This window comes from Hydractinia symbiolongicarpus, chromosome 6 (assembly GCF_029227915.1).
Source record: "Hydractinia symbiolongicarpus strain clone_291-10 chromosome 6, HSymV2.1, whole genome shotgun sequence".
Lineage (NCBI taxonomy): Eukaryota > Metazoa > Cnidaria > Hydrozoa > Anthoathecata > Hydractiniidae > Hydractinia > Hydractinia symbiolongicarpus.
Window position 1 is genome coordinate 15,207,944 of NC_079880.1, and position 21,157 is coordinate 15,229,100.

The 21,157-nt window shown below is 35.5% G+C and overlaps 5 protein-coding genes across 6 annotated transcripts in view; 2 read left to right on the forward strand and 3 right to left on the reverse strand.

Annotated features, from left to right (window-relative positions):
• Positions 1-4,931, reverse strand: part of LOC130647160 (uncharacterized) — a 32,449-nt gene extending 27,518 nt beyond the window's left edge. Inside the window, exon 1 of one of the 2 annotated variants that reach the window (XM_057452919.1) lies at positions 4,778-4,931. The gene's annotated coding sequence lies outside the window, so the exon portion shown is untranslated. The remainder of the gene's footprint in view (positions 1-4,777) is intronic. The other variant, XM_057452921.1, reaches the window with a different exon arrangement.
• A 4,831-nt stretch (positions 4,932-9,762) lies between these two features.
• Positions 9,763-11,952, reverse strand: LOC130647520 (uncharacterized). Its single transcript, XM_057453404.1, has 2 exons — positions 11,809-11,952; positions 9,763-11,689 (listed from the first exon to the last, which is right to left on the reverse strand). The coding sequence occupies exon 2, from the start codon at positions 11,673-11,675 to the stop codon at positions 10,065-10,067; it is 1,611 nt and encodes a 536-aa protein (XP_057309387.1). The 5' UTR covers positions 11,676-11,689; positions 11,809-11,952; the 3' UTR covers positions 9,763-10,064.
• A 3,226-nt stretch (positions 11,953-15,178) lies between these two features.
• On the forward strand, positions 15,179-16,112 carry LOC130648078 (uncharacterized). The gene is made up of 2 exons (XM_057454097.1): positions 15,179-15,978; positions 16,100-16,112. The coding sequence occupies exons 1-2, from the start codon at positions 15,179-15,181 to the stop codon at positions 16,110-16,112; spliced, it is 813 nt and encodes a 270-aa protein (XP_057310080.1).
• On the forward strand, positions 16,050-17,543 carry LOC130647522 (bromodomain-containing protein DDB_G0280777-like). Its single transcript, XM_057453406.1, has 2 exons — positions 16,050-16,721; positions 16,938-17,543. Exons 1-2 carry the CDS (start codon positions 16,130-16,132, stop codon positions 17,474-17,476), a joined length of 1,131 nt encoding a protein of 376 aa, XP_057309389.1. The 5' UTR covers positions 16,050-16,129; the 3' UTR covers positions 17,477-17,543.
• Positions 17,544-17,723: 180 nt separating this feature from the next.
• Positions 17,724-19,670, reverse strand: LOC130647521 (putative nuclease HARBI1). Its single transcript, XM_057453405.1, has one exon. It carries the CDS (start codon positions 19,540-19,542, stop codon positions 18,223-18,225), a length of 1,320 nt encoding a protein of 439 aa, XP_057309388.1. The 5' UTR covers positions 19,543-19,670; the 3' UTR covers positions 17,724-18,222.
• Between the last annotated feature and the right edge of the window lie 1,487 nt (positions 19,671-21,157).

Consider the following 21,157-nt stretch of genomic DNA (forward strand, 5'->3'; position numbering starts at 1 on the left):
ACAAGACAGACAAGACAGACAAGACAGACAAGACAGACAAGACAGACAAGACAGACAAGACAGACAAGACAGACAGGACAGACAGGACAGACAAGACAGACAGAAGCTCCGTATTATTATAAGAGACTAGCCAAAGTCCCGTGGAAGAATCCACTGAATCTCTCATCAAGTCCATTTGATGGATGCCAAATAAAAACATAGAACACAATTATTTGAATTTTTAAAAGTCACAATTTGCATTATTCTATATTTATACCCGCTGAAACAAAACGTCCAAAAAAAAGCATGTGCAGCAATAAGAAAATAACAATAAAAGAGAGAAAAAAAGCCCTTGGATTGAGGTTGCTTACAATCTGCGTTATATGTATACCCGCTGAAACAGAACGCTCAAAAATATAAGCAGGTAAAACAACAAATATAAATGCAACAGGTCTAATAAAATCGAAGGTTGCTAACAACGGTTATGTAAAAATCTAAATCTACTAAAATTATATACTTGCTTTATGCCAGAAGTACACCAGGGAAAATGGTATACCAGACATTAGAAAAAACCGTTAAGTCACACAAAAAAGGGTTATTGCAAAATTGCCACAGCGTACAGTTTCTAATGCATCATACCAAATTAGCTATTTAGTCTATTGCATACAGCAACCCTCCCAATGCGCAAACGTGCCGTGCATGATAACAGTGCAGTGTTTTCGAATTTAAGAATCGAATAATATTTTAAACGGTAACATTGATTTAACTTTGTTTACATTAAGGTTTATTATAACGACACAACCCACGTCATAGCGTTAAAACCAGTAACAACGGAAAAATTACTTTTTATAGTTTATAAAATTCTTATCTAGGATATACACCGTGTATTTTATAAGAATTGTGTTATTCCGTTTCGGTCTTAATGTTCTTGACTGTCTTGACAAATACTATTTTCCTAATATATTTTTAGCAGGGCTATATTAATAAAATAAAGCTTGCTATAAGTTGTTATAGCTAATGGCAAATTCTGCTACATGTAATAGCCCATTGCATTGAACAGAAAAGGTTGAGTTTGTGAGATACGCAATAAAAAAGTAAACTTCTAATTAAATTATACAAATTTTTATATTAGAACAAACAATCAAGTTTAGACATATTCTGACCCGTTGTTTAGAGTATATTCTTACAAAGAAAAGTTCTTAACTTTCTTGTCAAATGTTATCCTCCTGGCCTGAATATACAATGTCTCAATAAAATAAAGCTTGCTGTATATTGCTAAAGCTATTGATAATTTTTTTAAATTTAGAACAAAAAATCGAGGTTAGACATATTCTTAGAATATTCTGAACTTCTGACACATTGTTTAAAGTATATATATTATTACAAAAAAGTTTTTAACTTTCTTGACAAATACTATCCTCGTTATTCTTAATTATATTCTTAGCATGTCTATGTCCTGAAAAGATATAATGACTTTATAAAATAAAGCTTGCTATAAGTTGCTATAACTATTGGCAAATTCTTTTTATATTTATTTAGAACAAACAATCGAGGTTGGACATATTATTAAGATATTCTTAACTGACCCTGAGTATATTCTTACAAAAAAAATATGTTCAGGCTGAAGACAAACTTCATATTTAAGGGAAAGTTTAGCTGGAAGCGTGTAAACGGCTTAAAAACGCTATTTACCTAAATTCATTTCTATACCAGATAATCTAAACAACACACCAGCTTTCTTTCGCATTCTCAGTAGGCCGCTAGCTAGCGTTCTCTGGATAAAAAGTCCAATCAGTTTTTTACTTCGATTACTAAACTTGTAAATGTATAGCTAGCTACAATTGTCTGATACATTTCCAATCAGTTTTCTTTTTGACGTTATATCATCGTACGTTTTTCTTTTTTATAACAAATATTTCTGACAACAACATAAACTTTTTTTATTCTCGCTCGACAACAACAGTCGTTTTGTTTTTCACATTTTAGATTCGAATTACATTCATATTCGAATGCGATACCACCTCGGTCCCAGAACACAAAAATGGAAAATATAGAAGAAACAAATAAGCTTTAATCTAACCTCATGATGAGTAAACAATGTTTGAAGTAACTTTTTTCATGATTACTTTGAAAAAGAGACAACCTTCTTCGCTTCGGTTTTCTTTTTTTAGTTGATTAGCAAATTGTTTCCGTTAGATAGGCGCGCACATGGTAAATCGGGGGTAAAATTAAAGTATTCTATCTATAACGACCAACGGGGCTTTTAAAACAAAACAAGAAAAAACTATAAAAACAGTTAAAAATAAAATAAAAATTAGTTTTAATAAAATAAAAAAAAGATTTTTATTTTTTAAAGTAATAAGAAAAGACGATTAAATGTTTAAATAGTAACCCCCTGATTTGCGTTTTCTTTAACTTGGTAAATTTTAGCGTAACGCCACGTTGTAAGAAAGGGACCCGTACTTTGCGTGTCGTGGACTCACATGGTCACTCACACAAAAGAAGAAAAATGGAAAAATATTTTGCTTTAGATTTTTTGCTGACGTCAGCAGTGCATATACAAAAAGAAAATTGGTGAAATTTAGTCATTCGTTGTCTGTAAGGTGTAGAGGTTGAAACGTTGATCAAAATAATGTAAAGTATCTTATGTTATTGACAAACGCTTAAGGAGATATAAGGGCTTAAAAATTTTGCTGACGTCAGCAAGTCCCTACCAAAAGTTCCAAAAAAAATTTCTTCACAACTTCGTACACCCGTTGCATTCATCGTATAGATCTTGAAATGCTGATCAAGAAAATGTATAGGAGCATGAACTTTTGACAAACGGTTGCAGAGATATTGGGGTTTGAAGGTTTTGTGATGACGTCGTCAACCCGTCCATTCCGAAACGGATTCAGGGACCCAGGTTTGGGAAACTTACCCAAATTTGTCCCAGGTGGTCCCTAGTTGCTTACGCGGTGAAAAATCACTGACGTCACCACCTCTTTTCCAAGTTATTTGGCCTCAAAGGTTTAAGTGCACTGTAATGGCTTTATTTATTTAATATAGGATATTGACGTTAAAGTAGTGTTATTGACGTCGCGCCGTAACGTCAGAAAATTTAACATATGATTTAAGTTGTTGCTTTTTTCCTCGGTGATCATGAACTCTTCCACCGCTATTAGCTTGACTTCGCGTAAGTCGCTAAAGTCGAAAACCACCAGCCGTTTATGTAGTGAATAACAAATGTTTACTTATCGTAGAATATTGTACAAATTGATTTAGATTTTGCAGGATCTTTTTTGATGGAAAGGGAACAGCATTAAATATCATTGAAAACTAATAGTTATGACGGTTTTGAATGAAATATGTTCATATCAAACAACTTAATGGGTAGCCCTAAAAATATCATAACCGGCTCATTTGTGTTTTTAGAAGCTGGCCACTTAATTATCTTAGGCAGTAAACAAACCAAACTGTTAAAAACATTATGTCAAATATTTCAAATGAGAAGGTATGATACTTTTTTTCCGGTTTGATAGAACTAACAATAATTCGCAACAAGTAGGAATTAGCAACATAACGGGGCAATCACCCAAAGAAACATTTTCTAGGTAGGGATTCTCCAAGTGACAGTTCTATAGAGGTAAATTAGCGGAGAAGCAATTATTTGGGGGAAGGCAATCATCCAGGGAGGAATTGTCTTAAAACCTGTTCAACTACAATCCATTACAAAATATTTAGAGACAAAAGTTTCGTATTTCGAATGTCGTCCCCACAAGTAGTTATATAGGTTTTTTTATACTATTTCCATGCAGTTTGAAGTTGCCAAAGCTCACTGTTTAATGTTCACACTCGGCTTAGGACATAGGATCTTAAGGCGGGTTTCCACTCAAACGAATGCGATCGATTCGATCGACGTCAATCGAATCGATCGGCGTTTTTATGAAAATTGGTTTCCACTTACATTCGACCATGCTTCGATTGATGGCGACTTAATCAAACTTATTTCAAAACAATAACACAAATTTGATATGAAATAATGATATTGAGCATGTACTTAGAATTTCATGACATATAAATACAATAACCAAAATTATTTTCAAATATTCCTCTAAAATTTCTCAGCCATTTCCCTACCAACTTTTTGTTTAGTGAGACTGTCTTAAAAACTTTTCAAGGAATTGTCCCAAGACACTGAAGTCCGCGAACTTATTCTACAAATGTTATCTAAATCCCTCAACATTCATCTGCGAATAATCACTTATCGGTGATGAATTTCCATCTTTTAACGGTTGCTTGTGTTACATAGTGTTTGCTGTTGCTGCATCAAACATGCAATCAAATTTTCGTTTGTTTATAATGTTTTCAGCCATTTTTCTCATTTTCCCGCTTCTCAATAAATGTTCATTTCTTTGTCGAATTGTTAACACCACATGGGTATAAATCAATCTCATTGGATAAATTTCAATCGATCGACGAAAAATTCGATCGAATTCGACCGCCAGGTCGACGTCGATGGACGAAAATTATGCAATGTTCTATTTTTAGTAACATCGATTCGACCGCATTCGTTTGAGTGGAAACCCGCGTTTAGGTTTTATGATTAGATTCAAACTCTAAAAATGTGCTAATTTTTTTCTCAAATGACGTCGTTAAAAAATACTTTATTCTTATACTTTCTACTTTACAAAATAAAATTTGAAGTCAGCTTACGATTCATATGTATTTCTCAGCAAACAAAGAACACTTGGAACATATCGAAACTAGATAGAGTATATTATTTGTAAAATGCTACTGATTTATATAAAAAACTCACCTTACGTTAAACGAGAATTGTGTCTGTTTTCCACAAATTTGTGAATGTCGGTTAAATCTTTCTCCATAACAACTTTTTAAATTATGTAAGCAAAAGTAATTTGATCCGCACATTGAGTTAATTGTTGTCATTATTATGTCATTGTGGTTTATCTGTGTTTATAAAAAACGTTTTACCAGGGAATAAAGCGAACAAAACCATGTATAATTTACAAAAGTAAATGTCATTTTAAAACCATAAATATTTACAAGATAAATATATTCAATTTCCCATGGAACACTACCCTATTTAAAGTTAAGATATTCTTTCGGGTCTTTCGAGTTTGGAGGCACCAATCTTTATACCTTGATCCACGGAGAGCTTGAATATTTATAGAGCAGTGCTACATGTGCCAGGCTTAATAGCCATCCTCTGAATAAACAAAACCAGTTGGATATATAATGCGTTATTTGTTTGCCTTAAATAGTTATGTAAAGCCATACATGCCAATACATATTTCTCTGTATTTTCGGTGTTTGCTGTTATAGGAGTGGAAAATATAACAATAACTTTCGCGTTTTTGGCCTTTTTTTTCGCAAAAGTTTTTGCCTTTAGAAATTTCAGAACAGCAAAACGCAGAAGTTTTTTCGCGCGAAATCATAGTCAAGCGAGAAAGCTGTTTGACGAGAAAAAATCTTTCTTTTCCAAGCAAATTTAAGACCCCTCCTGAAATTCGTTGTTATCAAAAAATCAACTTTTAAAACGCAAAAAAAAAATATTTTATTTTTTGCTTATTTGCGAAAGTTTTTTCACGCGAAAAAAACAAACTAATTTATTTATTTATTTATTTATTTAACATCAAATCGGGTTCCATATAAAAATATGGTTCTTCTCCCCATAAATTAAAAATACAAATGAAAATTTGTTAATATATCTATACTAGTCGATAAAGCCCGTGGAAATATCCACCGAGGCAGGATAAAAATGAAAAAGAAGCGTTATTTGAATTTTGATGACGTCAGCAAACTATCCACAAAAAATAAATTAGAACCTTGTTTTTACGTTGCCTTTATTATGTAGACCTTAAAGCGCTGATCAGGAAAATGTATGTAATCACGTGCTTTTGATCAATGGTTAATGAGATTTACGGGTTTAAAAATTTTGCTGACGTCAGCAAAGTCCCTAATAAAAGTACAGAAAATTATATTTCGAAATTTGTATACCTGTTGTCTTCATGTTATAGCTCTTGAAACGCTGATGAAGAAAATGTATAGGATCATGTACTTTTGACCAACGGTTACGGAAATATTGTGGTTTAAAGGTTTTTTGATGACGTCATAAACCCGTTCATTCCGAAACGGATTTGGGGACCCAGGTTTGAAAAAATTACCCAAATTGGTCCCAGGTGGTCCCTAGTTACCCACGCGGTGAAAAACATTGACGTCACCAACTCGATTCCAAGTTATTTGGCCTCAAAATTTTAGGTGCACTGTAATGGCTTCAATAATTTAATATAGGATATTGACGTTAAAGTAGTGTTATTTTCGTCGCGCCCTAACGTCAAAAAATTTAACATATTAGACATAACTTTTTCGGCAACATCAAAGGAAAATGAAGACATTCACTTTGCCTGTTACAAACAGACACAGTCTCTGTATTATTATAAGAGACTATTTTGGTATCGGTATCGGTAGATATACTAAATGATTCAAGTTTTTATATTTCTCTTTTATGTGTTTTTTGAACTATTAATTTCTTATACTTTGAGTATAACTTTGGAAGATTTGCCGTTTGCAATAAACTAAACAGCTGATTTTGTATGACTTTGAAAGATGTTAGATTTTTTTTATTGTGAGCAACCTCGATCCCAGGGCTTTTTTCTCTTTTTGCTATCCCGTTATAAAAGAGACAAAGAGCCCGGGGTCGAGGTTGAAATGTGAGTTTTGAAAATTCAAATTACTGAGATCTATATTTTTATTTGGCACCCCTCAAAAGGACTCAATAAGAGATTCAGTGGATTTTTCCAGGGGAATTCGGCTAGTAATACAATAATACAATTATAAAATTTCCATAAAACGAAGTAAAACTGTGTCACATAATGCACAGGGAAAAGGAAATTAGAAAGATGGGCACATAAGAAAAAAAGGGTGTAGGCACAATAAACAAAGAAGTGCGAAAAACTATTGACGCAAAGAATTGAAGGAGGCAATATGACAAGCTAGATTAAAATTATGTCTCAAGAATCTTAGCTAAGGCTTTATCTAAATAAAACGTTTAGAATCTTTAGAGAAATGTTTGTAGCTTTGTGTTTTTCGAAGGTTTTCAGGAAGTGCATCAAATATTCTTGCTTGATCTTGAAACGTTTTGCTTTCTCCAATGCTAACAGTTGGTTCTCGAGAAGATGATCGCAACTTTCTTCTAGGCTCGTGAAATTCAACCTTTAAGTAGGCTGGACATTCTGGGTCGAATTTCGATTTATAAACAAGTTTCACCGTATTCCAGTCAATCAATTCGTTTACAGGGAGCCATTTCAGTTTGGTTATGTCCCCAAGAGTAGCATACCTGGACAGCACGTACCTAGCAGTTATATTCTGTATCTTTTGTAATCTTTGCTGCAGGTAATGTGGTATCTGAGCGTATACTACATTGCCATAGTTCAATTTCGATAAAATTATAGCCTCTGCCAAGGAATTTATCACATGAAAAGGAGTAAACCTACCAAATTTTCGTAATGCGCGAAGGGTTCCATAGGCGGACTTGATGATATTGCTAACTTGTTTATTCCAAGTTAGATTGTTATCGAATGTAATTCCAAGAAGTTTCACCTTCTCTTTTTGCTCTATAGAGTTTCCAGAACAACGAAGCAAGTAATTGCGATCATTTCCAAGCAGTTTCGATAGACGTTGAGAATCAGAGATTATAAATTGAAGTTTCTCACTGTTAAAAAGAAGATTGTTAATTCGAGACCAAGAGAGTAATTCGTCAAGATCATTTTCCATTTCTTGGATGCACTGCTTAATATCTTTGATTTTGCAATGTCGATAGATAGTGGTATCATCTGCATATTGTATGGACTTTGCTGAGATATGATCGGAGAGGTCAATAACATAGAGATTGAACAGCACAGGGCCTAAAATGCCTCCCTGTGGCACAAGAAAGTTCATTTGTTGACAAGACGATTTCTGGTCATCAATCTGCACATATTGATACCGATTGCTGAGGTAACTACTCAATATTTCAAGTGAATCCCGAGAAAAGTTCAGGTTGTGAAGTTTTTTAAGCAGAATCCCATGATCTATAGTATCGAATGCTTTGAAATAGTCTATCAAGATAGCCAAAGTAATTTCACTTTTTGACATTGCTGTCCTGATATCATCACGAAGTTTGAGGAGGAGTGTTGATGTTGAGTGTCCTTTGCGAAGTCCTAATTGTGTTGTTTTATACAAGTGTTGTTGTTCAATGTAGGTGCACAATTGATTTAGGATTACCTATTAATAATAAAATAATAATAAAATTTGTTCCAAAAACCACGAAACGCAAAAGTTTATTCCATAAATTTCGCGTTTTTTTTCATACGCGCGAAAGTTTCTGCCCTTCAAGTATACGCCATCGTGCCGAAAACATCCCGAACGTGTTTTTAATTACTCTACGGGCTCTAGAATGTCTGTAATTATAGATTCGTTGATCCTTGGACAAATTTTTTCTGGTGAAGTTGCAACCCGGTAGATCTTCACTCTCTGGTAAAATCAATGTTTTTTGTTCAAAACGTTTACCCATGATGAAATTGGCTAAGACTCCGCCTGTTATTGGCATATGCACCAACATCAAACATTGTGAAGCAATAATCAGCATCACAAATAGCTAAAAAAACTAAACTAAAAAACCTTTACAGTTATTGTACAGAGTGTCAGCGTGCTTCAGATTTTCAATCCTGCTGTGCTTTCCATCAAGCGTTTCCATAATATGCAAGAAGTTCCAAACTTTTTCAAATTTATTAGATATGTTAATATCTAGGGGTTTGTTTAGGGGTTTGTGGGCTTTGAAGAAGAATCTTTTAAGGATAAATAAATACCTTCGCTTTTTCCAGCAACTATGCAACTGAATACTGTTGATTTTTATTCGATACTTAATATCATTAAGTTAAAACTAATCGTGCTTTACCTGGTATGCATTTTCTAAAGCAAGTTGTTTTTTCTCGATTCTTTCTCGAACCAAGGATAACAAATGTGAAAAGCTTTCAGAGCTCATGCGTGAAAAAGGAAAATAATATTCGCTGTAATGTTGAAATTCTTGGTATAACCTATACAATAAACCACGCGTCAGTCTTTCTTTAAAAATGTCTCTTACCCAAACTTTACTTTTTAAAATTTAATTTCTCTTTTTCTTTCTTTTCATTTATCGACAAAAATATAAAAAAATATCTTACCCTTCTAGCTCATCTTTGTTCAACATCTTGCGCTAAAACGTTCTCTTGTGTCCATCCCAAATATGATATACGCACTTAGATACCTAGTGGGGACCAAGCTTGATGAAATGTTCTCAAAGTACTTTGACGTACTTATATTCAAATTACGGGGGTTGAATTATGCTTTTTACGGTCACATTGTATTTTTTACCCCCTTATGCAATCAAATTTAAAAGTACGTCTGAATACAGTGAATTAAAGCAAATATCGTCCTGATGAAAAAACATGCGAAGTTAGTCGCATGATAATCAGTCAGTTTCTTACGTATTACGCCATATCATTTATAAATATGCGCCTGGCTATTTATAATATGTGCATGTGTGTATCTAATGTGCATATCTACAGAAATTCAAATCAGCGCATTTTTAGAAAACACCCGGGAAGGTTTTTGTGTTCTGTTTTGTGTGCGAAATATTTTTTTGAAATTAAAACAAGAAGGCTTTTAGCTAAAAATTAAATACGTCCACTCGACTAGCTGGACATATCCTAGACCCGCCACTGGACATAAAGGATGATCTAAAATAAATTAATTAGGATTAAATACTAGTGCAAATGCAGCTAAAATTTCCCGTTTATCATATAAATACACAAAATAATTTGTCTTGGCTGTCTAAAGACATGTCTACAGGTTGTCCATTTACATGCCATGTTATTGCAGATACTTTATAAACTCTTAAAAGTTTCAACAAGAAATAACAAATACAGAAGTACATATGCTAAACGATACAAAATACAGACAATACAAAAAATAACGAGTCAATTTTACGCGAAGAAAAATGTGTCGACTTGCTGCAAGTGTTCTTTATGCAAAGAAAAGTAGTTTTGACTTGCTGCAAGTGTTCGTTACGCGAAGAAAAGTAGTGTCGACTTGTTGCAAGTGTTTGTTTCGTTAATGTTCTTGTATTTCCCCTCTACAACTTCCAGCAAATATTCCGTGGTATACAGCACAAGAATGCAACAAACAGTTAAGTTTACAAACAACAGATTTTTCCATCTCTTCTTCCAAATTCTAATAATTGGAATGTTTAAATACCATGTCATAATGAAGATACCAAATACAGTAAAAATGAATTCAACGCTTGTCGCAAAAACTGTTCGAAGCAATAATTTCATTAAAATGTCTCTTGGCTTAAAGTCTTCTCCACCAACTGTCGAACCAAACTGCAAGGCGTAAAGTTGCACGAACGCATTTGTTAGAATGAGAGCTGCGATCTCCTGTATTATATTACAAATAGTTAGATCTGCAATCAGACGCTGTGTCCTTGGTGTTCGGAACATTCCAACATGGCAAGTAATCATTTCTCTTTTTAGCACTTTCTTATAAAACCAAATATAAAAGTGATCTCGAAGTGCAACCGAAAGTCTTTCCAAGATTCCAACAGAACCATGTGCTATACAAAGCAAGGCGAAGTACTTAAATGATTCTACTTCAGCTTGTAAGGTTTTATACACAATTGGAGCTGCGGAATACACACACATGGCAAGAACATAAGCTGTTCCGGGATGATTTATTCCTTTTATATTTTGTGCAGCAATTCTATTTATTGCCTTGCAAACGGCGCCATTAAGTGGTGCTGCAGCTGCTACAATAGCCTGTTGTAAAGGAGGCAGTTTAACAAACCAGGGGATAAGTAGATACACAATAGAATACAATGTTAACGTTCCTAGCATGAATTGTGAACCCAACTGAAAAGTGAGCACAGCCTTTTTCCACTTGTTAGTGTGGAAGAAACATGCAATCCTGTAGCTGTTAAAAATTATCATAGAGAAAGATATCACGTTTAACGGAGCACTTCTCCAATGGTTACCATATGCATTTTGCATTTGTAGATATAAACGGTAAACGGAATCTAAAAATGCAGCAATTATATTCCAGTTAAATAAATGCAACGGTCCAATAACGTCCCATCCAAACACCAGATACATAGTGAAAATATGAAAAAATTGAATTATCCACCCTTCAAATGTTTGAACTGTAACACGTATACGCTGTACTGAAATAGGAATATTCTTCCATTGTACATCAGAGCATACATCAGCAGTGTTTATGTCAATAAACATCAGCAGGACAGCAGCTAAACCAACTATAAAACCACCAAGAACAGTAATGTAAAAGGAATACTTAACACAAGTCATTAACCATTTCCACGCTGTAACCCTGGTCTCTCTCCATTTAAAATGCAATGGCGAAAGACAAGTTATTTTCTTGTTTTCTTCGTTGTCGTCATTTTTAAGGAAGCACTGCGTGTCTTCTTGCGCGGTGAACTCTTCATATATGTCATCATCAAAGTCATACATATAAAAATCCATTAAAGCATCACGCCTAGCGTTGTCATCATCATTTGTACTGTCACCTTCAACCTTTGCACCGTCATCAAGCTTGTAGTTTTGAAGAACTCCGCCAGCTAAACCCTCAACTACTGATATAGCGAAACCAACAATCAATGTTGTCATCTTTTAGAATTAAACTACAAAACAGAAAGAAGTATGTTAAAAACTATAAGACATTATTATGGGCACTGCCTTTTTTCATAAATTAGTCTTTTTGGATCGAGTAAAAAAACAGAAAGTTGAAATATTTACTAACTTGTCGAATTCTTTTTCAAGTCCCTTAAAATATTAATCCTGCATTTTTGATCGCTTTTTTATAGTTTTTGACAACATGCGCTCAACAAATATTAAAAGCGATTTAAAGTTTTATCTATGAAAACGTTTACAATCGGTCTTTGCACAGTGGCCAATAACGTTAAAAATCACGAGATTGTTAATTACATTCATAATAAACCATTGTATACATTTAAAAGTACTTTCGTTATCATTATATCAAATTATAATAACAACCTTTTTCTAGATTAAAACAACTTCGTCCTCAGGATTTCTAGTTTTTGAATTTCTCCACGCGAGGTGGAATCTTTAAAATTGCCTGGGGAAGATAGAGAGAAGAGAGACAGAGATATTCAATGCATAGCCTGAACGCTACGAGTTTAATATTTTAGGCTAAAACAATCAACCTCGGGAAGAAATTTCTATTTTCTCAAAAGCCAATAAGAATGTCTCTTTTCATTCTTATCCAATTATTTGACCAATCTTAATACTTATTGCTAATAATCTGATTCTCTTGGGCAACTCACTAATAGATTGTATTCTTCGCGTAGCCAGAACGTTCCGTGGTCAAATTACAGCCATGAGTAGTGCCGGTTGGTAAGCTAGCTACTCATGTAAGAGTTATTTTATTTTCGTTAGCTAGCTGAAGCCGAATAAAAGTGAGCAAAGTATTTTTGGATAGCTCAATCACTTACTATCTGCTAGTTGCCTCCCCATAAGGGGTGGCTCTTAGTCCGCCGGGCATAAATAAAAAGTTTTCTTGCTGAGCGAAATCTTGCGTTTCGTGCTGTGCTACTCGATTTTGTGTAAACAAACTACTTCAGTAGTACAGCTTCGAAGTAGCACAAACTTTAAAATAAACGAATAGAACCTAAGAAAATTTAATTGTGAATATTCATCATAGCACATCCGTATTTCATTCTCAACAGAGAATGCTTCACCGTGATCAGACCTCTGATCATGACGGGCGAGTATAATGCGTGTAATCATATTAAAGAAGAACTACTTTCTTCATCACTAACATCCGTATTGCGTTCTCTGTTGATGATAAATATTCACCTATGTATACACACCATCCGGATAAACTATCTGAGTTCATCACTAACATATTGCCGCCACGTAGTGTAGTGGGTTCGTCTGCGGCTCCCAGTTCTGGGACCGTTCGTCGAATCCCGCTCACTGCCAGGCAGTATGTTAGTGATGAAGAAAGTAGTTCTTCTTCAATAAGAATGTGTAAGTTTGGATTTGAGAAAGAGAGAGCACTCGCATTTGACGTTTGGCTAAACTTCAGAAAATGTACACAAAAGATTTAATAAACTATAAACTGCAACACAGTTACGCACTTACTCACTGAGTCCACTTGGAAATTCTCATTCTTTGTGTGTAGCTAGAAGTGCGTATTTGCGTTTGCAGCTTTTATTCTCCCGGTCGGAATGTCACGTGGTACTGTTCTTCCCGGATAATAAACGCTGCCCTGATTATGTACGGCAGCTTGCCCCGGTTAAGAACAGGGCAGAAAATACATAATCAGGATAGGCCTGCTTATTATTTACCACAGTTTAAAATATTATTTGGCACTTATAAAAGGAACATAATCAGGACAGGCCGGTTTACGTACGACGGTTTAATATTATTTGTTACTTATAAAACGAACATAATCGGGGCAGACGGGCTTATGAACAACACTTTTATATTATTTCTCACTTATAGAATAAAACTTCCAAGAATGTATGGTTGGGAAAATCAAAATTGAATTTATTTTAGTATGTATGGCCAAGGCCGGTCACGTGGTTTTTAAGTGTTTAAAGGGCGTACAAGGCATGGAAGCGCTCACATGTCAATTAGTTCTTGAACCGTACACGTTAAAACTGTTTGTCCACAGTTCACTTAAAATGACTAAGCAACAAGAAGCGTCAATGGACACAATTAACGCTGAACCCGACATACTGCAACATCTAACAAACTACTTTGACCGTAAATTCCAAGAACAGAACGAAAATCTAGAACAGAGGCTTACTACTGGATCGAAAAACTTGGAAAAACGTCTTCTGGAGCAGCACAAGATCAGTAAAACCGAATTTACATTCAGAGGTAATAAAATACAACATCAATTCAATAGCGATTTAATTCAAAGTCTAGAAATAATAAAACAACTAGTAAAAGATGGTTTGATTACAAGATTTTCCAAAAAGATTGATAATGTCATAGATGATCTCCACAAGCGAAACAAATGTATCCGTTTCGCAGATAAATCTCCGGCTGGATGGGCTGCTGTCGACGAATACTTTTCCGACGGTCTTGCCAGCGATTCAGAGGATGACAAAAAGATGAAGGTTGCGGAAAACCGGGCTCTGAACAAGAAAAAGGCGACCAAGAGAAAGTCAACCTTCGAGCATGTTCCACGTCTGCCCCCATACCAGTTTTCCTCATTCACACACCCTTCGCAGCATCAAAATTTTATCCCCTTCGGCTCACAATCTGCACCTCCAGGGAGGATCTCCACAGCAACCAAGATTCGCGAATCAATACCAGCGAAGTTACCAACAGCCACAACAGCGATGTCGGTGTTTCGGATGCGGAAAAGAAGGACATTGGCAAAAGGACTGCCCTGACCTCAAACAACCCTAAAGAAAAAGCAAAAGTTAAGTGTGATACTGTTTCTACTGTATATAATTTTTCTGAATGCAATAGGTCTTATTCGCGCCAAGCTAATCCTCTACATACCGTGAAGGGCAATCTCAGGCGGCGTCTACTTTACTGGGAGAACATAGGCACTAATAAAACTATTTTAGAACTTATAAAATACTGATACAAAATTCCCTTTTTCACCACCCCTAAAAAGGCTTCTTTCAAAAACAACTGTTCGGCTCTTGACAATGAAGATTTTGTAAGTAAGGAATTACACGAGTTACTTAAAACCGGAAGAATAAAAGAGATGGCTACTGAGCCACACGTGGTTAAGGCGTGAGTATACGAAAAAAATGGTTTTTTTTCTAAAAGAATTTTTTTTCAGTGATTAGTGATTAGATAAAAAAAAGATCTGCGCTTTAAAATGGTGCAAAAATATTTTTAAAAAAATGTACTTAGGACAGATTATTATCCCCCCAAAATTTTTTTTCATAAATCACTTTTTTGTTATGCGATAAAGGTCAAATATTTGTTCACACGTAATCATCTTGGGTATTAATTTTTACTACTCAATTATGTTCAAGGTTATAAATGATAGCCGCCTTAAGGCCGTTTTCCACTCGGCGGAAATTCCCGAGCGGGCAGGAAATTTCCGCCCGCGCGATTCTCAGTTTCAATTTCCATTAAGCGGGAAATTTTGAGCACGGCAATGAATATGAACAAATATGGCTGCTATAAACAAGCTTGTGTTGTTGCAAAAAAAAATCTTGATTTTGATCATTTTAAAAAGAAGATTTCGAGGAAGAATTGGAAAATACAAAAAAAGTATGTGGGTTAGGCAGTTATTCAAGGACCGTGCGAGAAGAGGAGAATTCAACATTTTGGTGAAGGATATGATGATGTTTGATCATTTTTACTTTTTTCAAACCTTCCGGATGCATCCACATATTTTAGAAACTTTGATTTCTTGGGTTGGACCTTTCATTAAAAAATCGTCATTTAGAAGAGAAACAACCTCTCCAGCCGAGCGACTGTGTTTAACATTACGTTATTTAGCCACGGGAGATGCTCAAATTTCACTTGCCACTCGATTTCGGATAAGTCCAGCGACTGTTGGGAGAATTATCAGAGAAACCTGTCAGGTTTTATGGAATGTCTTGTCAGAAAAAGGTTATCTTGATGTTCCGAACTCAAAGGAAAAATGGTTAAAAATAGCTAATGATTTTAGAGATACGTGGAACTTTCCGAACTGCATTGGTGCAATTGATGGGAAACACGTCGTTATACAAGCTCCTCCGAGAAGCGGGTCCATGTTTTACAATTATAAAAAAACATATAGCATCGTGTTGCTCGCTGTGTGTAATGCGAACTATGAATTCACACTGGTTGATGTAGGAGAATATGGTAGACAGAGTGATAGCGGAGTTTACACTAGCAGCAACTTAGGACAAGCAATTGATAATAATTTGATTTTTTTTCGGCACATTTGCTGCAAATTTCCTGCCCGCTCGGGAATTTCCGCTGAGTGGAAAACGGCCTTTATCAATTCCGGCGGAAAAATTGTCTACGAGAAGGCGAAAATGAAAGTTCAAAATGTTGAACTTTTTCCGCCCGCCAAAAGAGACATTTCTTTTTTAACTAATCAGAATTCACCTCTGAGGAGAAGAAACTTCAAAATGGCGTCTGGATCTCTACCAAATGCTGTGACACGTTTCTACGAACAGCAGAAGCAGCAACAACAACAACAGCAAGATCGTCAACAACTGAGACGAGAAGAGGGGAATGCTTTTATCCCCAGAGCAGCTACAGCTAGCAGCTTACAACAAACTTGGTTGCTGCAGCAACAACAACAACAACTTCAGCAACAACAACTTCAGCAACAACAACAGCAACTTAATGAACAACAAGAAGATGGCAACAATAATGCAGCTTTTCAGGAAGAAAGCTCCTACAACAGCGTCGAAACCGACCACTTGATAGAGAGCAACTTGAGATATGTTGAGCAATTACGCAGAGAGGCCCAAAATGTTGTCGATGGTGAAACTCTGCTGCAACAACAACGACACCAATCTCAACAACAAACTGCTGTAGCACCAAATAATCTTTCTACAAGAGTAAGAGCATCAGTGGTAGATCCTGAAGTATTAATCGAACTAGTACGGCAATATCCATGTTTATGGAATACAAAGCTGAACGTGTACCGTGACCAAATTAAAAAGAAAAAAGCCTGGGAGATAATTTCGGCATCGTTAAATGGAGCTTTTACAGGTAATCCCATACTTTTGAACTTTTCTATCCACCTGGCTTCACTGTGACAGTTTGTTTTCATACATCAAGTAATTAGTGTGTTTGTATACATATATTTCCCTGGTCATCTTGAATACAGTATACATAATATGTGTTTTTGAATGAATAAAGTTGTTTTTGTGATTTACTTTATATACAACAAATGTTGCATATCTATTTTTATTTACTTCACTTCAGTTGATGTTTTGAAGAACAAGTGGAAACTTATTCGAGACAGTTATAGCCGTTGTATGCATAAACGAGAAGAACAAACGAGATCCGGTGCAGCTGTATCAAAGCTCGCAAAATGTAGAAATTTTGAGGCTCTTAGTTTTCTCAGAAGTGCAGTGTCATCAAACGAAAGTGATAGTAATGTGGATGATTCTTTAGCCAGCCCAGAGATGTCACTTCCAATCTCACAGCATTCAAATAGACAGTCAATTGATGATTCTTTAACTAGTCCAGAGGTGTCGAAAAGAAGGTCAATTGAATCGGTGTCAATTGAAGATGAAACTTCTTCGATAACATCCAGAACATCATCACGAACTGAACCGTATTACAAGCCAACATCCACTGCAACAAAACAAAAGAAAAAATTGGCCTCAGATGTCGATGTGATGTTGATCAATTCTTTGGAAGATGTCAGTGCTGTGTGCAGCAACATCAGTAAACCTGTCGAGCCAACACCAACCAATGTCAGAGAAGAAAAAATGATGCTGATCATTTGTTTTGCATGAGTTTGATTCCTGTTTTGAAAAGTCTCCCAGCTGTGAAAAACAGACAAGCAAGATTAAAAATTCAAGAGGTTCTTTTCAAAATAGAGTTTGGGGAAGACCTACAGACGTAGATTTTGAACTAAAATGAGTCAATGTTTGGAAGTACCACCATTTCGGTTTAAATTTAAAAAAAAGTTACTTAAAATCCATGCATGAAATTGTTGCACTCCCAAATTTTTACAAACCTTAGTTTTAACTTCAGGGGAACTATCCCTTTGCATTCTTTGCACATAAAAAGCTGTCTTCGACTATTCTAAAACATGATTAGTTGTTTATATGAATAAAGGTGGTCAACTATGAAGTTGTACTTCTGAAAATTAATGAGTATGTGCCAATGTGTAATTTCTTTTTTTGATTTTGAGCAAGCTCAATCTTCCATATTTCGTGACCTGCAAAAAAGTAGGTCAGTTTGACTTTGTAGTCAAGAAATTTTGAAAGTCCTGAGTACCAATAGGTTCAATTCAAGTAGGTAGTGTAAGTTCAACGGACTTTCAAAACAAAATTAGGTTCGCCATCTGAAATCGAACATTACAACGCTTTTTTTGCACTGGGCTACTCAGGTACAAGGACCATACACACACAGACATACGCAAAAAAACAGCTTTTAAATGAATTTTTTTTTTCTTCATATTTTGCAACTCACACAAATGTTATATATTATATACCAGTATATATTAATTTACTATAGCTGTATATTGTATTCATGTTCAATATTCTTCATCGAAAGGATTTGTTGTGCTATTTACCATTTCTTCTTGCCAACCTACAGCACCATCAATTGAATTGAAGTATACTTTGAAATCTTCACGCACTGTTTTTGCATCCCTGGTGAAGTTGTGAGACCCCTGTGATACTAAATGTGTCAGGGCCCCACCATTAGTTATGTCTGATCGCCACTGACCAGGCCTTGTAAATCTCATAGTTTCCTGATCAACTAGCTCAGGTGGACAATACGTATGAGTAGCTGATTGTGATTTCATGAGAAAATTGTGAAGCGCTATTGCAGCTTTTGTGATGAACTTTACGTTGTCAGCGTTCGCAATTATCGGTCTTCGAAAAATTCGAAAACGACTTGCTAAAATTCCGAATGAATTTTCTATCACTCTCCTTGCACGTGACAAACGATAGTTGAAAATTATTTCTGATGAGTCGAGGACATTTCTGCGTGGGAATGGTCGCATCATGAATGTTTTCAGTGCGAATGCTTCATCAGCAACAAAGGTGAACGGGAACATTTTATTAGAGTAGTAGCCTGGTATCGCTCTTGGCGTTGGTATGTTAAGTAAATTATTATCAATTGCTTGTCCTAAGTTGCTGCTAGTGTAAACTCCGCTATCACTCTGTCTACCATATTCTCCTACATCAACCAGTGTGAATTCATAGTTCGCATTACACACAGCGAGCAACACGATGCTATATGTTTTTTTATAATTGTAAAACATGGACCCGCTTCTCGGAGGAGCTTGTATAACGACGTGTTTCCCATCAATTGCACCAATGCAGTTCGGAAAGTTCCACGTATCTCTAAAATCATTAGCTATTTTTAACCATTTTTCCTTTGAGTTCGGAACATCAAGATAACCTTTTTCTGACAAGACATTCCATAAAACCTGACAGGTTTCTCTGATAATTCTCCCAACAGTCGCTGGACTTATCCGAAATCGAGTGGCAAGTGAAATTTGAGCATCTCCCGTGGCTAAATAACGTAATGTTAAACACAGTCGCTCGGCTGGAGAGGTTGTTTCTCTTCTAAATGACGATTTTTTAATGAAAGGTCCAACCCAAGAAATCAAAGTTTCTAAAATATGTGGATGCATCCGGAAGGTTTGAAAAAAGTAAAAATGATCAAACATCATCATATCCTTCACCAAAATGTTGAATTCTCCTCTTCTCGCACGGTCCTTGAATAACTGCCTAACCCACATACTTTTTTTGTATTTTCCAATTCTTCCTCGAAATCTTCTTCTTAAAATGATCAAAATCAAGATTTTTTTTTGCAACAACACAAGCTTGTTTATAGCAGCCATATTTGTTCATATTCATTGCCGTGCTCAAAATTTCCCGCTCAATGGAAATTGAAACTGAGAATCGCGCGGGCGGAAATTTCCTGCCCGCTCGGGAATTTCCGCCAAGTGGAAAACGGCCTTTAAAGGGGAAAATGATTTTCGTATGTAGTTAAAAGATTCTTTTGAAGTTTTTCTCCTATTTCCCATAAGAATATTTTCTTTTTCTTTTTTGTCTCCCAAAGTTGAATATAATTTACCGTGAAAAACATGGCAAAACCAGTTTATAAGTTAAGAGCAAGTAAAAATGTCCTATCGTCATAAAGCTTTTTTTTGTTTCTAGAGTTTCTTTTTGTTTTACCCATACTCAACTGTGTATAGTTGCGAATGTGAGTGAACACGTGCAGCATAAGCAGAAGATGTGAAAAAAACCCGTTAACAAAATGATCGTTACCATAGTGATCAATTATTATGCAGAAGTATGAGATTTCTGTGAGAAACTTAAAAGCTCTTTTTCACAGTGTAAAATTTTTAAGAGAGTATCACTTACGTTTTAAATCTCTTTTACAAAACTATAATGAATGTGGGGTGGAGAGCACGCTTAGCGTGGAGAGGAATGTTGGCATATCGGAAAAGTGGGACGCGGGACGCGGGACCCTGTTGAGTCGGGACGAGGGACTCGAGACGCGCGACTCGGGACCCGGGACACGGGATCCTGATATCGAGACGTTTGACGCAATGCGGCAAAATTTAGATGATACAAAATACTGACCCACGCTATAATAAAAAAGATCATAAAGTGAGCATTTTTTATAATTTTTGTTCTATAAAAAGTATTCCTACTGTGAGTGTGGGTGCTGTGAAAAGGTGATTTAAAAACACCTAACATTTACAAGATGATATACACATTGTAGATCTTTAAAATGCTTAAGAAGTAAGATATTTTAAGAAAAAAAAAAGATGAAAGAGATGAATATGCTATTATCTACTCCTACAGCAGCGAAAACATCTGCGAGTACTAATACACCTCCAACTACAGGTATCACAAAGAATTTAGGAAATCAGCCTTCTCAACCAGATCCTGCTCCACACTGTTACCAGCTGACATTGCTAAAATGTTGTCACAAGAACGTAACATGTTGTTATGGTTGTGGTGGGCGAAACGGAAAGCCTGAAGAACCAAATGATTTGATTGTGGCATCAAAGACAAAACGCATATATGTTAGTCCGAAGTCGAAGGAGTTAACTCAGTCGCCCGACTTCACTCGCGTGTATTATCATCTAAAACAGTCTTGTCTTTCGAAATATGATAATTTTTTTCACGTTTCGTCAATATTAGTGCCGGATGACTTAACGGCACATCTAACTGAAAGGCACAAAACTCTTTTAAAATCAATCGGCATACTTTAGATATTATTACATTTAAACTTTAAAATCTTTTGTTATACTTTAGAAATTTTTATATTGATACTTTAAACTCTTTTGTTATACTTTTTATATATATACTTTACACTCTTTTGTTCACAAGATTTTATTTCTGTTCATTCTTTGTTCAAACGTGTATATAACACACATTGGGAATGACTACCATCGACTTATCATATTTTCCATCCAAACGGTCCTGATTTTACACATCCGA

Bases quoted from the DNA above. Each gene is read 5' to 3' on its own strand.
- LOC130647520 (XM_057453404.1), bottom strand. From the start codon at position 11,675: ATGACAACATTGATTGTTGGTTTCGCTATATCAGTAGTTGAGGGTTTA.
- LOC130648078 (XM_057454097.1), top strand. From the start codon at position 15,179: ATGGCTGCTATAAACAAGCTTGTGTTGTTGCAAAAAAAAATCTTGATT.
- LOC130647522 (XM_057453406.1), top strand. From the start codon at position 16,130: ATGGCGTCTGGATCTCTACCAAATGCTGTGACACGTTTCTACGAACAG. The intron at 16,722-16,937 runs GTAATCCCATAC...ACTTCACTTCAG, and splicing joins GTTAAATGGAGCTTTTACAG to TTGATGTTTTGAAGAACAAG.
- LOC130647521 (XM_057453405.1), bottom strand. From the start codon at position 19,542: ATGGCTGCTATAAACAAGCTTGTGTTGTTGCAAAAAAAAATCTTGATT.